This window comes from Rhipicephalus sanguineus, chromosome 3 (genome assembly GCF_013339695.2).
Source record: "Rhipicephalus sanguineus isolate Rsan-2018 chromosome 3, BIME_Rsan_1.4, whole genome shotgun sequence".
NCBI lineage: Eukaryota > Metazoa > Arthropoda > Arachnida > Ixodida > Ixodidae > Rhipicephalus > Rhipicephalus sanguineus.
The window spans coordinates 205,538,350-205,557,078 of record NC_051178.1 but is presented as its reverse complement, the minus strand read 5'-3'; the positions used below and the strand labels follow the sequence as shown (position 1 = coordinate 205,557,078).

General features: G+C 45.4%; 3 protein-coding genes across 3 annotated transcripts; 2 read left to right on the top strand and 1 right to left on the bottom strand.

Annotated features, from left to right (window-relative positions):
• Positions 1 to 357: 357 nt before the first annotated feature.
• Positions 358 to 1,589, top strand: LOC119388146 (protein trunk). The gene has a single exon (XM_037655796.2). The coding sequence runs from the start codon at positions 403 to 405 to the stop codon at positions 1,243 to 1,245; it is 843 nt and encodes a 280-aa protein (XP_037511724.1). The 5' UTR covers positions 358 to 402; the 3' UTR covers positions 1,246 to 1,589.
• Positions 1,590 to 4,763: 3,174 nt separating this feature from the next.
• Positions 4,764 to 6,154, bottom strand: LOC119388144 (co-chaperone protein HscB). The gene is made up of 2 exons (XM_037655793.2): positions 5,713 to 6,154; positions 4,764 to 5,159 (listed from the first exon to the last, which is right to left on the bottom strand). Exons 1-2 carry the CDS (start codon positions 6,127 to 6,129, stop codon positions 4,788 to 4,790), a joined length of 789 nt encoding a protein of 262 aa, XP_037511721.1. The 5' UTR covers positions 6,130 to 6,154; the 3' UTR covers positions 4,764 to 4,787.
• Positions 6,155 to 6,308: 154 nt separating this feature from the next.
• LOC119388145 (osteoclast-stimulating factor 1) lies at positions 6,309 to 18,729 on the top strand. Its single transcript, XM_037655795.2, has 8 exons — positions 6,309 to 6,550; positions 6,846 to 6,892; positions 7,022 to 7,139; positions 9,359 to 9,450; positions 12,817 to 12,936; positions 13,382 to 13,460; positions 15,211 to 15,309; positions 18,625 to 18,729. The coding sequence occupies exons 1-8, from the start codon at positions 6,505 to 6,507 to the stop codon at positions 18,675 to 18,677; spliced, it is 654 nt and encodes a 217-aa protein (XP_037511723.1). The 5' UTR covers positions 6,309 to 6,504; the 3' UTR covers positions 18,678 to 18,729.

Here is an 18,729-nt window from a genome sequence, read left to right as displayed (position 1 = left end):
GGGTTGCTGACTCCCTCTTCTCGGCAGTTCGGAACTAACCCAGACTCTCTCGCTATTTCCTCCCCCGGTTGTTACTTGCTTTGTTCCTCTCTCTCGCATTCCTGGTTGGCTTTGGGTCAGCAAGACGGCAAACTCTCCTTGCTTCCAAAGAAAATTATCGTTTCCCTTCAGACATGGTGCGCGCTCGCTCTGGTCCTCAGTGCAGGAGCAGCAAACGGGCGGAAGCGTCGTGAACTGTCAGGCGCCCGTTACAGGAAACTGATCATTTTCTTCCTGATAAACGGTTATCGTTACAGCATCGTCATTTGGAAAATGAGACGCGAGCGCCGGAAGCTGCGCTGATCAGCTGACTTGTTGAATGAAATCGGCACGAACCGTTGACGGTACTGTCATGAGATCGCCATGCTTTCTCAGGTGCGCATCGTGCTTTTGGCAGCCGCGTTCGCTCAGTCCCTGGGACCAGCGGCATCCAGCAAGGATGGCTGCGCCCAGACCACAGTGGAAGAGCTTCGAGAGCGTCTGGGCCCGGCGTTCAACGCACGCTACATGTCCATAGACAAACCACCGAAGGACGAGGATCCCATACGCATCTACGCCCGACACACGGAATCCGTACTGCAGAACGACGGCCCTTACGCCGACAACGCGAAGCTCGACCAGCAGGCACACCCCAGCTTCCGCGTAGACCCCGACTTCGTTCAAGACGTGGTGTCCAGCGACGGTCACACAAGTGCGTACGACATATTCAGAGCGCGAAGGAATCTGAAAGCTGTCGTCTACGGGAAGGCAAACGGAAAGCCGAGGAAGCACCGCAAGTCGTTGTCTTCGCTTCGAGAGGAGTTTCCCTGGGCAGGTCTCCGTGAACGTGAAGGAACGTCGGCAGCAGCAACATCGCGACAAGGTAGCCAGCATGAAAATGTTCACCGCCAGCGCCGCCATGACGACAACAAAAAACCCTGGGGTTGCGAATCTCGCATGGAGTGGCTCGACTTGGGCGAGGACCGCTTTCCGAGGTACCTGCGCACGGTGCGCTGCAAGGGCGAGGCGTGCTGGTTCACCCACTTCCAATGCAAGGGCCGCGCATTTACGGTCAATGTGCTAAGGCGCGTGACCGCCCAGCCAGCGTGCGAAGGAGGACACGCATCGGCAGAGAACTTGCCTCAAGACCTTCGCGAGAAGTGGATCTTCGAAGAGCGGGCGGTGACGTTCTGCTGTGACTGCACCGCCGCAACAAGTGAAGATTGACTTTTCGGCAGCGAGTGTGTGCGCGTGCGTTCTGATCACATGTCATCATTGTTTGAAAGCCACAACATAACCAATGTACTGACGCGGTGATGTGCTCGTGCACTTCATAAGTGATACCATGACCTCCATAAAGTCTCCTCTCAAGGTGCGTTAAGATCTATCGTGTCCACGTTTTATTGATTGTGTGCACGTCGCCGAAAGCTAAATGACCCGGACAGGCAGCGCTTGTCCAGTACACGACCATCAAAGCCCACATAACCCGCAACAGTCAGAAGTTCCTCTCAAGCGCGAGGGAGCATGCTCAAGTCCTAAACTTAGTTCCTTCGGGAGTGTTTCTGCCTCTCCAATGATTTACTCTCATTGCAACTGTATCCGCCCCCCCGCCCAGGGAAATAATACTGACGTAAGCGCATCCAGAGGCGTGCGCACAGGGTGGGCAGGGGGGGGGGTGCCGCCCCCCTAATCATCTAAGAGGGGGGGCGCAAAATCTGCCCCATACATGGACTTAGTAGGGTGGGGGGGGGGCGCTGCGATGAACCTTCGCCCCCCCTTATGAGGAACCCTGCGCACGCTTATGAGCGCATCGCAAAGGGTGCTCCCAGGTTCCCCGGCGTAGTGAGGGAGGAGGGAAGTGTTCAAACCTACGATAATTTTCGACGCGCATTTAGTGCGACATACAAGAGAGAACATAAAAACATGAATGCCCAGAGTTAGACAATACAGGTCTTTAATGAAAAAGCTATGAGAGTAAGACATGCCGAGGCAGAAATACTCTTCTGCAGCTAAAGTTATTTTGAAGAGATAACTTTTTATTATCAATTATAGGGCAATTGTTTATATGGTAGACTTGTAGGCTTGACACAATTCATGGTGTGCCAATTTCTTGAAAATTAAAAAAAAATTTATCTTAATTTGAGATATTCCTTAACAAATTTCAACTGCGCGCAAGAAATGCGACCACTGTGTTACGAACAATGGTTACGACAGACCGAAACATCACATGACGAAATTTGAATGGAGGCATGTCGCAGGAAAATCCGGCGAGGAGAAGCGGCTAGTCGTGAATACTCAAGTGCACTGCTTATTCTTTGCAAGTTATGTTTGGTGCAAACCACTTTTTCGCCTGTCGCACTATCAAAGAAGCACCGCAGTAGCTTCCCCCCACTTCGATTTAGAAAAAGGTGCAAATGGCGGTTTGCTTGCGCACAGCGCGAAAGAGGCATATAAGCATCAAACATCGCAAGCGAAAGTAAGGCGTTCTGCTGGTCAAGTGAGATGACTTGCCACTTTCAACGACAAGATACTGCCGCGACGCACCTTCATTCAAAATTCGTCACGGGTAGTTCCAGTCTGACGTAACGCAGCGCCCGCATTTTCTGCACGACCAGTGCGCTCGATTTCGATATCCTGACCTTTAATTGATGAATAATTCAAATTACGTGCAATTTTTATGATTTCTAAAAATAAGTGTGCCATTAATTGTGATGCCCTGCACCTTTCCCATACAAACAACTGCTCTCAAGTTGATTATAAAAAAGTTAATTAGCATGTTCTTATTAATTTATCATTCCAATGTAATTTTAGCAGTGGCAAAATATTTTCTCCTCGACACAGAGTTTGTGTGTGAAGACGACAGGTGTCTTAATAGCATTTTCAGAAAAATCTGTGTTGTCTAAAGAACACGCCCTGTATGAAGTTCAGCAAGGCAATTTTTATGGCTGATTAATAACGGTGAATACTGACCTGTCGTGGAAGCTAAGCACATAAGGTGTTGCACTGCTAAGCTCAACAACATGGGTTTGAATTGTGGTCACGGCAGCCGCATTTTGATGTGGGCGAAATGTAAAGAACACTTGTGCGATTACATTTAGGTGCGTGTTAAAGAACTCCAGGTGGTTAAAATTAATGCGGAGTCGACCACTACTGCATATCTCATAATCATATTATGGTTTTGGCATGTAAAACACCAGCAATTATTATTTGTGCATGCCTTCTCTAGCAAATGAAAAATGTGTTCCGTTCATGGTGATGACAGTGCAAAATATCGTTTTGCCTTTCGTTTGAAGGGTCACAACAGATGGTGCTACTATTGTATGAAGTACATCGCAAGAGAACGTATTCCTATTTAATCACATGAGAGTGCACAGATGCTGCATCTATAAATAAAGTTAATGCCCACTATTATTTTGCATGTTATTGTGACTGATCGTGTTTATCCAGAATGGCCTGGATGTCTTGGTGACGCATTTGCTGTCTGCCATGGATTTGATAACAGTCATCGCATTTTTGTTTAAATCCTGCTTCATCATGTACAACTGAAGACGAAAACCATTCTTTTAAGAAAATGGATTTTCAAACAGTGACCATTCCATATCATGATCAAATTGTATATCAGAAAATGTCCTAGTGATTTTGAAAATTTTCAGATATGCGCATGTTCCTAGAAATCTTGTATGTCAATGAGGATCCACAGTTATCTGACGAGTGGCTGGTTGTAGCAGCTGCACGTGTTTCCTGTGGAGAAAGCCGTGGGACCTCCATATGAAATATATATAACAGAATGCTGCAACCATCAGGACGGAAGCCTACATATACTTTCCTAGAATTCCTACAATTCTATGGAACCTTTAGTTGCTTGTGGCTGTCTTGAACATGGCATGATTGTACATTTAAATGAGCGCAAAATTCCATGCATGTGATTGCCCTTAAATCTAGTGTTTAGTGATAGCTAGAGAGGTGCAGCTTTCATGAGAACTGAATATGAACTGTACTTCAGTTTCTGTCATATTAAACATAACCGCCGAAATTACCGATTCCACTGTGTGCACTTTTATCACGAAAATTGTTATTAACAATATATTGCTTCTCTGAAACCAATGTGATTACTGCAGACTTTGTAGTGTGTCATAGTGTGACCCATCCCGGTGATTAAGCCTCACCCTTTGACATGTAGTTCACTCTGTGGTCTTATGGCAATAACAGTTGGTCACCCTAGGCATCAAGAAAAGCCAACGTGAGAGACATTCTGCTCATCAGGTTTCTTTCTTGCATGACTGTTGCAGTAAAACGTGCTGCAACCCTTTTGATGCACAGCCATCTTTGTTAGCCATCACCTGATACTTCTATTAATGAAGCACGGTTTGTTGAAAATACTTCTCGGTGAGCTATGGAGAATACGTAGTGTATTTTTGCAATAGAAAATGGCAACTATAGCTTGTTTGGCAGGGATAAAACAGTCGACATAACTTTGCCATGCAGTTTTACATTTCCGTCTTCGTTACCAAAGTGGTATAATGAAGGGGAACCAGAGAACCGACAAATGTGTTGGATCTGTGGTATTTCATTGATTTGCCTTTTGCGTAACAAATGTTGACTGCTACCAGAGTCCCAGGACTGCAACTGCATTTCAAACATTAAAAACCATCCCAGTCAGCTTCAGTTAATTAAAAGGAAAAGAAAAGGATGAAAAGACAGGTACCAAAGAAAAACAAAAGGAGAGAGAGAGAAAACCACTGAGCTCCAGCATTAAATGAAGCAGCATTTTATTGTTCTATGAGTTCTTTTAGCTTTGCCTCTACATTTCTAAGGTACTTCAACTTTGCTAATTCAATGCTAGCTTGGTCAAGGCTGTTCTTTTCAAATGCAGCACTTAGCTGCTTTGTCACCTGTTCAGCTTCAGTCTGCACAATCTTCAGATATTCTTCTGCTGACTTTCGATCACGCCGCTCTTCTACGGAAGCCACTTCCTCATTCAGTTCCATCATGCGACCCAAAAATGCAGCATCCAGCATTACGGAGTCTAGATCCTTCCCGCTAACCTTGAGTAAATACTTGGCTCTACTGTCAGGCTTGGATAGGGTTTGGTACGCCTGGTTCACCAGTGCTGACAGGTTGTCAGACAGATCCTGCTCCTTCTGTAAGGACAGAGAAACTGTTAAGGTGAGATCACGAAGGGATATTACTTCAAAAAACGCATATGATCATGAACTTTTGTTCCGTGTATGGACTGTGAAGGCAATTCAAGCGGGAATTTTTAACATGGTGATTCTTCCCGCTTACTCCTCGTGTAACATGGTAAGTGGCATGTTCCTGTATTACACACCTCTGCACCGCTGGCGTAGCCGGGGGGTGGGGGTGGGGGGTTCAATCACCCCCCCCCTTCGAAAGTGCTTAATTTTGCATGTGTATAACGCACACACGAACATACATAGAGTACGGTTCAACACACCCTCCTCCCCCCCCCCCCCCCTTCCGCAAAAAATTTCTGGCAACGCCACTGTTCTGCACGGTGCGAAGACTGCACGCAGAGGCGGTAATATTGCTGTTAGCGCTATTACGGCACGACCGTAATAGCGCTAAAACTTCATGCATTGCCTGAATAGACATTTTCGCTCGATTCACGTTCAAATTAGTGCACCACGATACGCTGACGTTGATAATCTAGGGTGTTACACGCACGTTTCATACCTTAGATCTGGCAGCGAACTTGTCGGGGTGAAGCAAGCGCTGCAACTGTCGGAACTTTCCCTGAAGCTTACTGGCGTCGATGTCATATTTCGCCTCTTCGTCAAATACTTCGAAGTAGTTCGGTGCGTGAGACACTTCCTGCGGACTCTCGCACCGCCGGCACACGAGATCTGTTCTCGCGAGGGGCTCGGAGCAGTTCCAGCAAGCTCCATTCGACGATCGCCCGGCAAGCCGTGCGAGCGGAGGCAGCAAGGGGCTTGTTACCAACAAAGCGTCCTTATTGTACGCGCATAGTGAACAAGTTTTACGTGTGGTCGGCGGCCGCAACGGTTGATTTAGGCAAGCACATTCAACAGCGAAAAAACGAAACGAAACCCCAGAAAATGCAGCGGCAAAGCGCTTCAAGGGGGCCGCCATTTTCACTACAGTGGCGGCCCCACGGCTATCGCGTCAGGTTTGCGCGGCTGGTGCTTTTCATGGCGCTTATGACGTATTTCTGTCTCTTACATTTTCTTTCGGTGCTTGCAGGGTTTAAAAGATTAGCCACTGAGATCTTGTTCTATAACCCAGACAGAGTCGTCGCTTTATATCAATATTTACACAGTACCATAAGTGCGCCAATATAATACAACAAAAACAACCAAAACAAACATTCTCAATCCGGCAGTGGCGGAAACAGCGAAAATGAGGTGTTTGTAGCGTCCGTTGGAAAGCAATCCGCAGCGGGAATTAATTGACTTGCATGACCGAAACTTCTCTTTGCTAAGCAGTGAAAGGTTGAATTGTCCTACGATGTCGAGCAAACCATCTAGGCCAGCTCCACCCCCACCGAAACCAGGTAAAGTCGACTGTCGAACCTAAACTAGGTGCGATAGCGTTACGATCGTCAAACCTCTGGCTCTGGCACCAATTCAAACGTCATGCATGCGCCAGTGCTCTCTTAAAAAAAAAATAAAGCAGGTGTCACGGCAAGTGCAGGCAACAAAGTGCATGAACGGCATCGCGCGAAACTTGTGTCATCCTTTCTAATGAGGCCACACCCGTGCGTCGGCTCGTTATCGTGGCTGAATTTTAAAGCAAAAGATGATGTGAATGCTTGCGAATTCTCCTCCTAACCTGCGCGTTATATGCAGGTAGCGTGAAAGTTTTCCGGGCGCTCTACAAATACCAAGCTCAACAGGTGGGTATTATATAATGGTCGGCCGGATGTCCGACTAGTTGAGGAAAACACTGATGTCTCAGCGAAACAAGCAGCGGATCGTATACAGTATATTCCGGTGATGCTTTCTTTTTTTCTTTTTTTTTTCAGCAAGATGAGCTCTCGTTCGAAGAAGGAGACTTGCTGTACGTTTTCGACATGACGTCTGATCCGAACTGGTGGAAAGCGCGGTGTGACCGCCGATCGGGACTTATTCCGAGTAATTATGGTAAGACAAGTTTACATTGCAGGCACTCTTTACTGGCACTGTCTTCATTCAACCCAGAGCATAATTGTTGCACCAGTAATTTGTTGCAGGCCGGGGTAAGTGCCCTTTTTTTTAGTCTCGATTGACTGAGCAAAAAGCTTTTGACACTATATCCTGAACAGTGGACCAAGTTGAACACATGTTTAGCATGTCAGTCAGCATTAACGTGTACATTAGATAGATGGTAACTAAAAGAACACGGGTGTCACACATTGCATTTCTTTAACACGAAAATGTTTTATGCCGGGGTCCACCAAGACTTCAGCGACGTATTTCCGTCACGGAAATGACGTCGAAAAAATTGACATGATCAGATGGCAAAGAAAAAAGTTCCGTCAATGGGCATCGAACCCACAACCGCTCGGTCCGCAACAACAGATGCCGGGCACGCTATCTACTGCGCCATGGTCACAGACTCTAGAGGCTTTACAAACGCACCTTTTATGTCTAACACTCTCCCGGTCGGCGGGGTAGTGTTGCCCTCTGGGAGCCGTAAAGTAAAGTAATTCGTCATTACTGTGGCCTCCGTGATTAGCACCTGCAATGCGTTACACGTCCGTCCCATTTGGTGCGTTTTCAATAGAAGTTCAATTTTGTCACTGCCTTAACACACCGCGAGGTGGCGATCGTAGCCCAAGCGTCGGCCTCGCTCATAGCATCACGTTAATCCAAACCAGAAATAGCTCTGTGACGCGCGCCTGTCTCACCTCTCACCTGGCTGTAACACCGCGTTCCCCACTCATGCGCTCGCCCCGAGAAAAATCGCTTCCAGGCTACCGGGGCGGCACGACGTGCTTTGCATTTCCCTCTAGTCCTGCTGCGGTGTTCAATCACATTTTAACATGCCGCAGGAGGGCAACCAAGTTCTGCGTCCAATATACGACACTCTTCTGGCTGTCACACCTCATTCTCTGATGATGATTACGCTTTCACCGTTAATAACTACAGCTACTACAAAGGTTTGAGTAGTCATTTAATTAACATGGACGTTAGTCGTCGGGATGGAGATGTACCACCCATCATCAAAATGGGTGCATCCACGTTAAACGGTGCTATAGCAGCCAGACCTCAATATACATTGTGCAAACTCTCATATATCAATGTACAGTAAACATTCAGTTACTTCTGTAAGGGCACGCCTAACTTTCGTGTTATTCCGATTCCTATGACTGAGGGATCAACCATCGTTTTTTTACCGTAGTTGAGCCCAACTGAAATCAAATCTGTTAGCAGTTATTGGCTCTCTTTCATTGCTTTTTATGATAGACTGACGTCACAACCAATTCACATAGACCAATTTTGTTGGGTAACTTGCTTGAAGTAACTTGTGTCCGCCAAATAACATGATGAACAATCTGGCCAAAGCCTCATACACTTCACATGATGTGGGTTAGCAGCCTGCTTGCTTTTGTTCAGTACCACTTGGTAGAGAGGCACTGAGGCACAATTAACATTCTTTATCCCTTGACAGCGGTTGCAGGTAGCTGTCATTTTAACAGAGTCTCAAAAGAAGAAAGCTTCTGTAGGCAAAAGCACATGCTGTCTTCTTCAGCCATTTAGATTGATCAGCAATGGACCGTTCAATATTCATATCTTGCTCTTCATCAGTTTCTGAGTAAAAGTTATTCACCGTTGCTCAGCAGCTGTGACATTCTACTGCTGAGCCTGAGGTGTGAGTGGAATCCCTGCTGTGTAATGATTGGGGTAGAATGCAAAAACAGCTGTGTGCACATAGTAAAAAAAGTGTCGGTACTATACAAAACCTTCACCCTCATACAGGACATGTTTGTATAGACAATGTAAACTATCAATCAAAATGTGAGTGAATGTTTTCTGCTTCCAGAGGCATAGTCTCTACAGAGAGAAATCGGTTACTGAGAAAGCGCGAGCCAATTTTGGGAGTGTAAACTCAGTTCAGTTCACTTTTGTTTACTGAATATTTTTAGACAGCCACGTGATTGGAAATGTTGTGCAACAAGGCACACGAGCATTGCAGTGTGTATGAGCAGAAAGGGGTCTTAGAAAATGCGTCGAAAGTTTTGGTGAACTCAATCTTATTGCATTAAACGAAAAACACATCATGTATAACATGTTTACCATTACAAAATAACCATATACAGCTCTAAAGAGAGGATTGAGTAGAGAGTGATTGTTCATTTAAATGCTTTCTTTGGCTGCAGTTGAAGAGAATGCAGAGGAAGTTCTTCACCCTCTTCATGAGTCAGCAAAACGAGGCAACCTGCAGTTCCTAGAAGAGTGCCTTTCCAACAAGGTTGTATATCTTGCTCCTGAACAGAACGTAATTCCTGAACAATTGTGAGTTACATACTCACACTCAAAGTTTGAAAACTCTGCTCTATTTTAGGGGATTGCAATATCAGCTCTGCATTCCAGGGCTGTCTTATATAATCACAATTGGACCTCATTGTATCGAAGCAGTATTCGATGTGAAATTACCTTAACGGGACACTAAAGCGAAACAATGAATCAATTTTGACTTATAAATTATTCTTCAAAAATTTTACAGTGAAACTGACAGTATTAATGAACAAGAAAATGAAGGTCCAAGTTACATTTTTAAATTTCGCACAAAAATCACTGCACGTCAGCGTGATGCCACGGATTTCAAGGTGTCTTTTTTCATATTTTAGTCACATTGGCTCAACAAAATTTCTTGAAACTTGGTACATTACATCTCTGGCCCTATTAAAGGACAATGTGCTTCATTTTTACATTGATTGAGAACTATGTAGACGCCACCAAAATTCATGAATCATGGCAAGTTGGTGCAAGAACTTCAAGGTGGCATCACCAGCTGCATTTTATTTATGTGCGTTTTCTGGCTCACCAAGTCCCTGTTCACGACAGGAGTTGTGTTTTTGATATTATGAAAGCTTATCTTACAAGTATATGAGAAAAATCATTTTTCTCTTTAGTGGCCCTTTAAAGGGCCCCTCACCAGGTTTGACAATTTTGCGCTAACGAGCGCAATGCATACACTGGGCATTCACGATCGCGTATGCCAAAATTTGCAACGCTACGCGCCGCGGAAATGGGTCAAATTTCAAGGTGAACGCTGCTTGCCCTTCCTCTCGCGGGCGCACGCTTTAGAGAATGAGGGGATGACGTACATGAGAAAATGGCCCTACGTAGATGGTAGTGCTGTGACGTCGCTCCTCTACGTAGACGACTGTGCTCTGACGTTGCCAACAGTAGCACGTGACACTGCGATAATTATTTGACACGACATGTGTAGTTTGTGTAATTTCTTGCTTGAATAGATTAATAAAACTTGAGAGAAATAATGAGACATGCAAAGAGAATGTGTGCGTCTTTTTCATTTTTTTTTCGTGAATTGCAGCGAGATGCGGGGCTAATGTGCCTCCCTTTCCCATGCGTTCGTGTCCCCGCGGTTAGCACATCGAGCAGACGCCAGCCCTGGAAACGAAAGTAATGTTCTGGCGCGTTCGAGCACTCATTATGCTCGTTTATTCTACCGCATCCAAGTAAACGTTAATGCGGCACTGGCTCATGATACCGCCACTCTCGTGCTCGTACAAATGTCTTAACTTTCATGCCCGTCCCGCAGAAACAGGCAGTAAACCACAGAGGACGCCGACAAAACGCTCACGGCCCCTACATAAAAAAAAGGTAGCGGCCGTGCAACGCCGCTCGCGTGCTCGGGCATTGGCTCGGGCTGGCTCGGGCACGTCATGCTCATGTGACCATGCATGCGCATAACGTGTTCATGCGTATGTGTCAAGTGAAGAGGGCAGGGAAGGGATTTGGCTTGCGAAGGCTACGCGGGCGAGTGGCAAGGGTTTGAAACTCGCCTCCTCGCGTCATGGTTTCGCGCCGTTACAAATTATTGTTTTTCTCAGCTCGTAATGGACCAATTTGAAAACTTCTTGCGGCAAAGAGCTCTTCATTCGGCACACAACAACTTTCAGCGTCTAGCTAAAATTTGCTATGTGGCCTGGTGAGGGGCCCTTTAAAGGAACCAACAGTTTCTTTAGTGCAACGGAAAGCTTACTAGTCAGAGTGTCTAATCACGGAATGGTAATGTGGGAAACACCGTGCAGCATTTCTATTCTAGATGGTTCGATGTGCAGCTACTATGAAGTCGTATACAAACAACACATGCTGCACACAGTGGGAGGTGAGTGTGAGAGCGCTTCGTGTTTGTGTGTGGCAGCTTGCTGCGCATGCATACACTCCACGAGCATGTACTGTGGCTCAACATTTTCCACCAGTGTCCGCGAAGGTGGCGCCGCTTCTTCGCTTGCAGTTTGTTTTACCTCGTAAGCAACACAGAACAGAGCGAGGATGAATAATAATACACATAGTACTATAACTTTGAGCACTAATTATGGTGCCCACGAAAGCATCAGACTACGTTACGGCAAAGTGAACGACTCCATAATCCAGCTTCAAGACTCTTTCGCTAGGCTGCGTGACATACCAGCTTTTAGTGACCTTTCATCATCATCAGCCTGTCTACGCCCACTGCAGGGCAAAGGCCTCTCCCATGTTCCGCCAATCAACCCGGTCCTGTGCTTTCTGCTGCCACGTTATACCTACAAACTTCTTAATCTCATCTACCCACCTAATTTCCTGTCTCCCCCTCACGCGTTTGTTATCTCTTGGAATCCAGTCAGTTACCCTTAATGACCACCGGTTATCCTGCCAACGTGCTACGTGCCCGGCCCATACCCATTTCTTCTTCTTGATTTCAACTATGATATCTTTAACCCCCGTTTGTTCCCTGACCCACTCTGCTCTCTTCCTGTCTCTTAAGGTTACACCTATCATTTTCCTTTCCGTCGCTCGCTGCGTCGTCCTCAATTTAAGTTGAACCCTTTTTGTAAGTCTCCAGGTTTCTGCTCCGTAGCTAAGTAGCGGTAAGATGCAGCTGTTATATACCTTCCTCTTGAGGGATAGTGGTAAACTACCATTCATGATTTGATAATGCTTGCCGAATGAGCCCCATCCCATCCTTATTCTTCTAGTTATTTCACTCTCATGGTTCAGCTCCGCGGTTACTACCTGTCCTAAGTAGACGTACTCCTTTACAACTTCCATTGTGTCGCCACCTATCGCAAAGCGCTGTTCTCTGCCAAGATTGTTCCACATTACTTTAGTTTTATGCATATTAATTTTCAGACCTACTCTTCTACTTTCCATATCCAGTTCAGTAATCATGAGCTGTAATTTGTCTCCCGCGTTACTCATCAATGCAGTGTCATCAGCGAATCGTAGTGACCTTTACACACGATTTATAACTACAAATCCTACTCACATAGCAAAAAGGATGCTTCAGTCTGTCTCTATAATTCATGGTCTTTTCATTTCCACCAAGATCTAATCACACATTCTGGCCATTTGTTGGTCCCTTCAAATTGTATTCTACACATTATGAATACACTGCAATAAAGGTGAAAGGGGTTTTTAAGTTACTTGGGTTCTGCCTGACAATTTGTTATATCTGTGTTCATTATATTGGTGTTTGGCTGTAATCACAATACGTTGTCGGCTGTGATGTGCTTGGTTATAACTTGCAGAGTTTTCTCCAAAGAGCGTAGTACAAGGGTAACGTAAAGTTGTTTTAATGCATCCTTTTGGTCATACCGATTTCCAGGTTTCAGTCAATAGTCTCGATAAGGCCGGATGCACAGCATTGCACTGGGCAGCGCATGGAGGTCACACTGAGTGCGCTCGAATACTCCTTTCCATACCTGGGGTTCAAGTTGATGTGCAGGTGTGTATTATTTATTGCCCGACATACTAGGTACTTGTCTTGTGGGCAGTATTTATTTATTTGTTTGTTTGTTCATCTAATTATTTATTTCTTTCACAAGCTTTCAAAGGAGTGTGACCTTTTCATATGGCTTATAGTAGTATTGATAAATAAATAATGATGCTGTATGAGGCAGTGATACAAGTTAAACGATAAAAACATAAGCCAAAAATGTGCAATGTTGGTGGACAATTAGAGATAAGGCAGCAAAGGAGACAAAGGGTTTTGTGTTGGCTGTCTGTGATAATGCTGCTAGTATTACAGCGTGACAGTACGTAAATTGGAAGAGTTATGGATGACACAAGGTGAACATATTTGTTAACTGTGATGGGTCCTTGAAGGAGTTACAAAAGATAAATGTTAGAGCTAACTAATGACGATTCATGTCGGCCTTTCCCTTCTGCAGAACAAACTTGGTGATACACCACTCCACTCCAGCGCTTGGAAGGGACATAGCAACATTGTTCACATGCTGCTTGCTGCAGGTTTGTTACACTTTTGCCACTGCTATTCATTACAAAAGAATTGCATGTTACAGAGGTGTAGCCAGGATTTTATTTCATGGGGACTCCAAACACCCCATATGTACATTTGTTGTAAATTTGTGTGTGTGTATAATGAAAAAATGCGGGAAGTTTCCACTAAGTGGCGCAAAGCTTGGCACAGCGAAGCACGGGGCCATCGCCGCTCGTACTCACTGTCGACTGATGCGTCTAGCTTTGAGATGCACGGCGTCCTCCTCGGGAGTACGCACTTTCTTAGGACTTCCATGGCTGTCTCGGCACGATTGGGTGCAGCCAGGCTATGCACTGTAGAGCGGAGGTTGCACGATGTCTCCGTGGGTGGGAATGGCTTAGCTACCGCGCATGCGCGGCTTGGCCAGATGGTGCGATATTTGGTCGTGGTGCTTGCTTGCTAATCTTTCTATCCAATTTTCTCTCTGTTTCATTGATCTTCTGTCTTTCTCTCTGCATTTCTTTCTATTTCTCTCTCATTTTTTTTCTGTGCTGCACTTTACTCTCTCGCCTCCTCCTCACCATCACATCTCTCTTCCTCACGCTCACTTGCCTTTCCCAGGCTATGTTATGCTCTGCTAGTGTGCCTGGATAGCCAAGTGGTTTGGACGCTCGCCTTCGGATTCAGGGTACACGGGTTCAAATCCTGTCTCGTGGATAATTTTTTTCAGCAAGAATTTCTATCTGTTTCTTTCCCTCTCCATACTCATTCTCTCACCCATCAAGGTTATTACAGGCCACGCCGGAGCGGTGAGTAGTGGGATTTGCCCAAAATTCTGTGGCACATGCCCGTTTATGATGATGATAGTTTTCTGCAACACGACTGCCGCCTTTATGGTTTGACTAACAGCTTCGCTGTTAATATAAACTAGTAAGGTTTCAGGGGCAAGGGTGGACATACCAGAAACCTCTGTTGGCTATGCTTATGACATGTTAATGTTATAAGTAAGGCAGTAGCATGGCTAATTGGGCTAGTTGGTACTTATTCTTGGCCCTTATCCTGTCAAAGTTATAACTAAGGCTCTGTGTTTTCGGAGTTTATTTTTCTTGAAGTTCAGAGGTGTTTTTCGGAGTTTATTTTTGTAAATTCCCAATTCTCCGAAATCCAGAGTTTAATTTTGCATTATTCTGTATACTCCAATATTTTAGATGAAATGATATCTGAACACGAAAAAACACTTGAATCGTGTTTTAGTTGCCTGGAAGAATTGAACGCACAAACACATCTGCACACAAACAAATACTTGAATACAAGACACCTACGGTTGTGCGAATTACAACCTTAAAGCTTGTTGTGACAGACGCAAGCATACTTTACGAGGTCGGTATATTTGTTGTCGTCTGGCACGCCCTAGTGCCGTGAGGGGACTGTATATCAAGATGTCATCTTGCCTTCCCGGGACCCTGCATACGTTGACTTTTCTCACTTCGTGTGCAACAAGCCCTTTAAATGTGTGATGGGTGAGGTCTACGAGATGCTGTTGACGTGGGGTAAAGTTTATATTGGCCAAATTGGCCGATGTATCAGTGACCGTTTAAAACATGCCCTTTCGATAAAGGATGGAACAGGGTCATATTAGCCTTTAAAATTGGAGTTTATCAGGTAAACCTGATTTGTCAGAACTTTTGCTGGCGAGTATTTATAGGCTTTGTTTCAGGTTTATCCAAAAACACGGCACCCTAGTTATAACCTATACCTCTTCTTATGTGCCATGGACAGGGGCCAACAAGAATCTAAAGAACAAAGAAGGAAGAACACCACTCGAGCTTGCAAGTGATCCAGAAACTGTTGCCTTACTGAAGTCACCTCAGAGGACCTGTGAGTAATCCTCTTGCACGTTATGGTGTGCTGTTGTTTTGGAGTTTTAAGATTGCTGCAAATTTGTGTGAAATTTAGAGAAAAAATGGTTTGGTATGTCTGTGAATTTCCTGAACTTTCTGTGAAGGATAGTTACTGGAGCAGCTGCAACCTATGAGTATGTCACTGCACTAGGTAGTGCCAACATTAGAGCAAAGCTGTTAAAAGGGTTCCACAACAGTTCTAAAGCAGCTCTTGTGCGTTAGTGTTGGCTAGAAATGACTAGCAGTGTGGAGTGTTGTAGAACTAACCGTAGACACTGTAAAAGAGGGTGAAGAGTCTTGAAATATAACCCATTGCATCACAAAGGATATCACAAGACATCTGGTATATATTGTTGTAACCAGAGAACCCCATTTGAAACTGTGCAGCAACCCTATTTTCCTACTGCTTCCCTAGTACTTCTTCAATATGGGAGGGGAAGGCCTTATTTAGATGGTGCACCATCTTTTGTTTCCCTTTCTTGGCTTGTAACTTACGTAAACCAAAATAGTCCTGATTAACCCATATAATAAACCATAACCCTTACTATCTCTAGTATCCTGGCTACAATATTTCATTGCAATGGCCATTCATCAAACAACCTCACTTGACAAGGAAGTGTCTGTTGCAGATGGAGTGCTCTTAGTGATAACTTATATAAGGCTGTATATATGTTGCCATGGCACATGTATTACTGGTAATTAGGCAAAAAATTACACCATCTCCCGCTAAAAAGGACCATTAGGCGATGCGAAGCCGGAGCACTTGCACGATCGCGTTCCGTTGGCATTCGTTAAGCATGCTATTGACCTCGGGCATGCTACCGACCTCACGTCGTGGAACGCGAAGAGGAACAGTTTCGTGTCTTCCCTCTAGCCTGGCCATTAATTCTCACAGGGCGAGCGGGGAACGCGGTCTACAGGCGTGCGAGAGGGGAGCAGCGTAGGAGATAAGAGAGAGAGGGGGAGGGAACGCGCATGCGCTGGCGCTCATCGCGGCGCTGCGCAGGAGAGAATTTCGGCATATCGAGCCCCCATTCCAGAGGAGTCAACTGAGGCAAGCGCTGGACTCAACGCGCGCAGCGCTCTACCACTTGAATGAGAGGAGACTAGAGGAGGAGAGTAGTGCATGCGCCGCGAGAGCAGAAGCAAGAACGCAGGCAGCCAAGCAAGAGCGCAAGCAGCTGCTGAGAGAGAAGTGGAGAGAGTAACGCGCAGCTGTTGGAGAGAGGGAAGGAGGAGAGTTGCGCATGCGTAGTTTGAGTGCGGACTACCATGCTGCGGGACATTCCCTCGAGCAAGAGTTGCTTTGCATCTGAAATGAATGCATGCTAATATCTACGCAGCAACGAAGTTATCTATGCAAGCACATAACCTAGTGTCCCAAGTTAATTCACCTCCTACAAGCTGACAGAAACGTACAAACTGCAAGATTAAGGGAAGAGCCAAGTAATGTTCTAGTAAAACTGCAGCCCCCAAAAATTGTTTTTGGAGCTTAGAATCTGAGGGCAAATGAAATTTTATTGCCAATCAAAGGCCCCACATTTCTTTGGTTAATGAAAGCTTTGTTTCATTTCAGTAGCCCTCTAATGCCAGCACTTTTTATCGCTCCTTAAATTCTTTTTAAATGTGAAGCATTTTTCAGCGAACCCAAGGCTCTTTGAGCATTTCTGGCTACATATCTCTATTTCTAGCCGCCTACGTCTGGGTGCTCTTGTGATCACCTCCTTAACTTGGTGCAGACCAAGATTGGCATGGGAGGGCAAGGGGGTTTGACGAATATGGCTGTCTGCTCATGACATGATTAATGTGAAAATCCTGTCGCGCACGTCGTCAAACCCTTTCCTCCATACACGTGTGGTACATACCCGTTTACCATGGGCCGTGCTGTACAGGTATGTGCCACAGATGACAGAAAGTTTATATCTACCCAGGAACGGTAAGAACAGACATTGATAATTTAAATGCGAGAGCATTAAGAAAAACCGACATTGGCAGTGTTGACCTGACGAATCCAAGAATAAAAATTAGGATCCCGGCAGGAATCGGATCCAAGCATTCTGCATGGCAGTCAAGTAATCTACCACAGAGCCACGCTAAGTCTAGAAACTGCTTCGGAAAAACATCCTATGCAGGTGTAATTGTCATTCACATTCGTTGAAAATGAAAGACTGATGCGTCCGTTCGGTAACAAAAATAACCGTTTAATTAGAACAAGAAAAATGCGGCGCGAGTACACAATGTGTTCAATACCTCTTGTCGGCACGGAGGGCAATTTGCGACTGCCCCGTCACCGCGTCGTCTTCGTCCTCCCTTCTCCCCCGGTGGTCACAGCGCTGTCCGGTGCCCTCGTTCTCTTCACCCGCAGCTGCCCTGCGGTGTCAGGTTACAGCCAGGGGGGCGGTTCCGAGCTCGCCCGAGAGGCTGTAAAAGGGACCTCTTTCTCCGGGCTGGGGACCGTACACAAACATTCTGCCCTCTTCTGCCTCTTCTCGGAATTTTGTTTTCAACAGTAATGTCAGTGAACTCATTGTGTACAATATTCACATCATCGCACCGTAAAGTGCACTTCGTTTCGATAATACTGATGTGCTTTAACGCGAGTGCTGACGTTACATCATACTCTCACTGACTGCTTCGCATGAAACCGATTCTCACAAGGCGTGGGATCTGCCGAATCTGTTTTCTTTTTAACAGCGAAACTGTTTAAGCTTTTGGCAACTTGTGCTCCATCATAAAAAAATATCATCATCATTAAACCGGCATGCACTCTCTTCATTCTCTTTGCACTGAAACTGTTTAAGCTGTAAGTAACTTGTGCTCTGTCGTGCGAAACTCCTCAGGTGGGTAGGCACCACAGAATTGGGCAAGCTCCACTACTGTGTTCAGCAGGTGCGAGTGTCAAGCGAGAATGAACATGTGAAAAAGAGAAAGAAAGATAGAGAGAAATTAAGGGAATAAGGACATAAAAACAGCATAAAGACAGCAAAACATGGACAGTGAGAGAAAGAAAGCGATAGAAAAACAGGAAAAGAAAAATAGTGAGAAATAAAGGGGAAAAGATATAGAAAGAGCGAGATAGAGCAAAAATATGGTGAGAAAGAATAGGAAGAAACAGATACAAAAAACAGAAAGAGAAGAATAAAGATAAACAAGAAAGGCTGCCCAGCTGCACTCTTCCTTCAGGCTTGGCACCACTAGTGCAAAGCTGCCATAATTTTTCGATTGCAGGGTTACTTACATATGGTATAAGTGTTCTGGAATGAAGACTAAGAATCTCATTTTTCTCTTTCAGCCATTTCTGCAGATCCTGAGGAGTACCTCCAGTCAGATGAGGATTCAAGTTGATTGGTGATTGTCGCTCATTTCAAAAGGCTCCAGTTGTGCTTGTTTTTACAGT

What these genes read in the sequence shown, in the direction of transcription:
- LOC119388145 (XM_037655795.2), top strand. Translation starts at nt 6,505, where the DNA reads ATGTCGAGCAAACCATCTAGGCCAGCTCCACCCCCACCGAAACCAG. An exon ending in ACAAATACCAAGCTCAACAG is followed by an intron (nt 6,893 to 7,021) that starts GTGGGTATTATA and finishes TTTTTTTTTCAG; the next exon opens with CAAGATGAGCTCTCGTTCGA. An exon ending in ACTTATTCCGAGTAATTATG is followed by an intron (nt 7,140 to 9,358) that starts GTAAGACAAGTT and finishes CTTTGGCTGCAG; the next exon opens with TTGAAGAGAATGCAGAGGAA.
- LOC119388146 (XM_037655796.2), top strand. Translation starts at nt 403, where the DNA reads ATGCTTTCTCAGGTGCGCATCGTGCTTTTGGCAGCCGCGTTCGCTCAG.
- LOC119388144 (XM_037655793.2), bottom strand. Translation starts at nt 6,129, where the DNA reads ATGGCGGCCCCCTTGAAGCGCTTTGCCGCTGCATTTTCTGGGGTTTCG. An exon ending in AGTTCGCTGCCAGATCTAAG is followed by an intron (nt 5,160 to 5,712) that starts GTATGAAACGTG and finishes CTGTCCTTACAG; the next exon opens with AAGGAGCAGGATCTGTCTGA.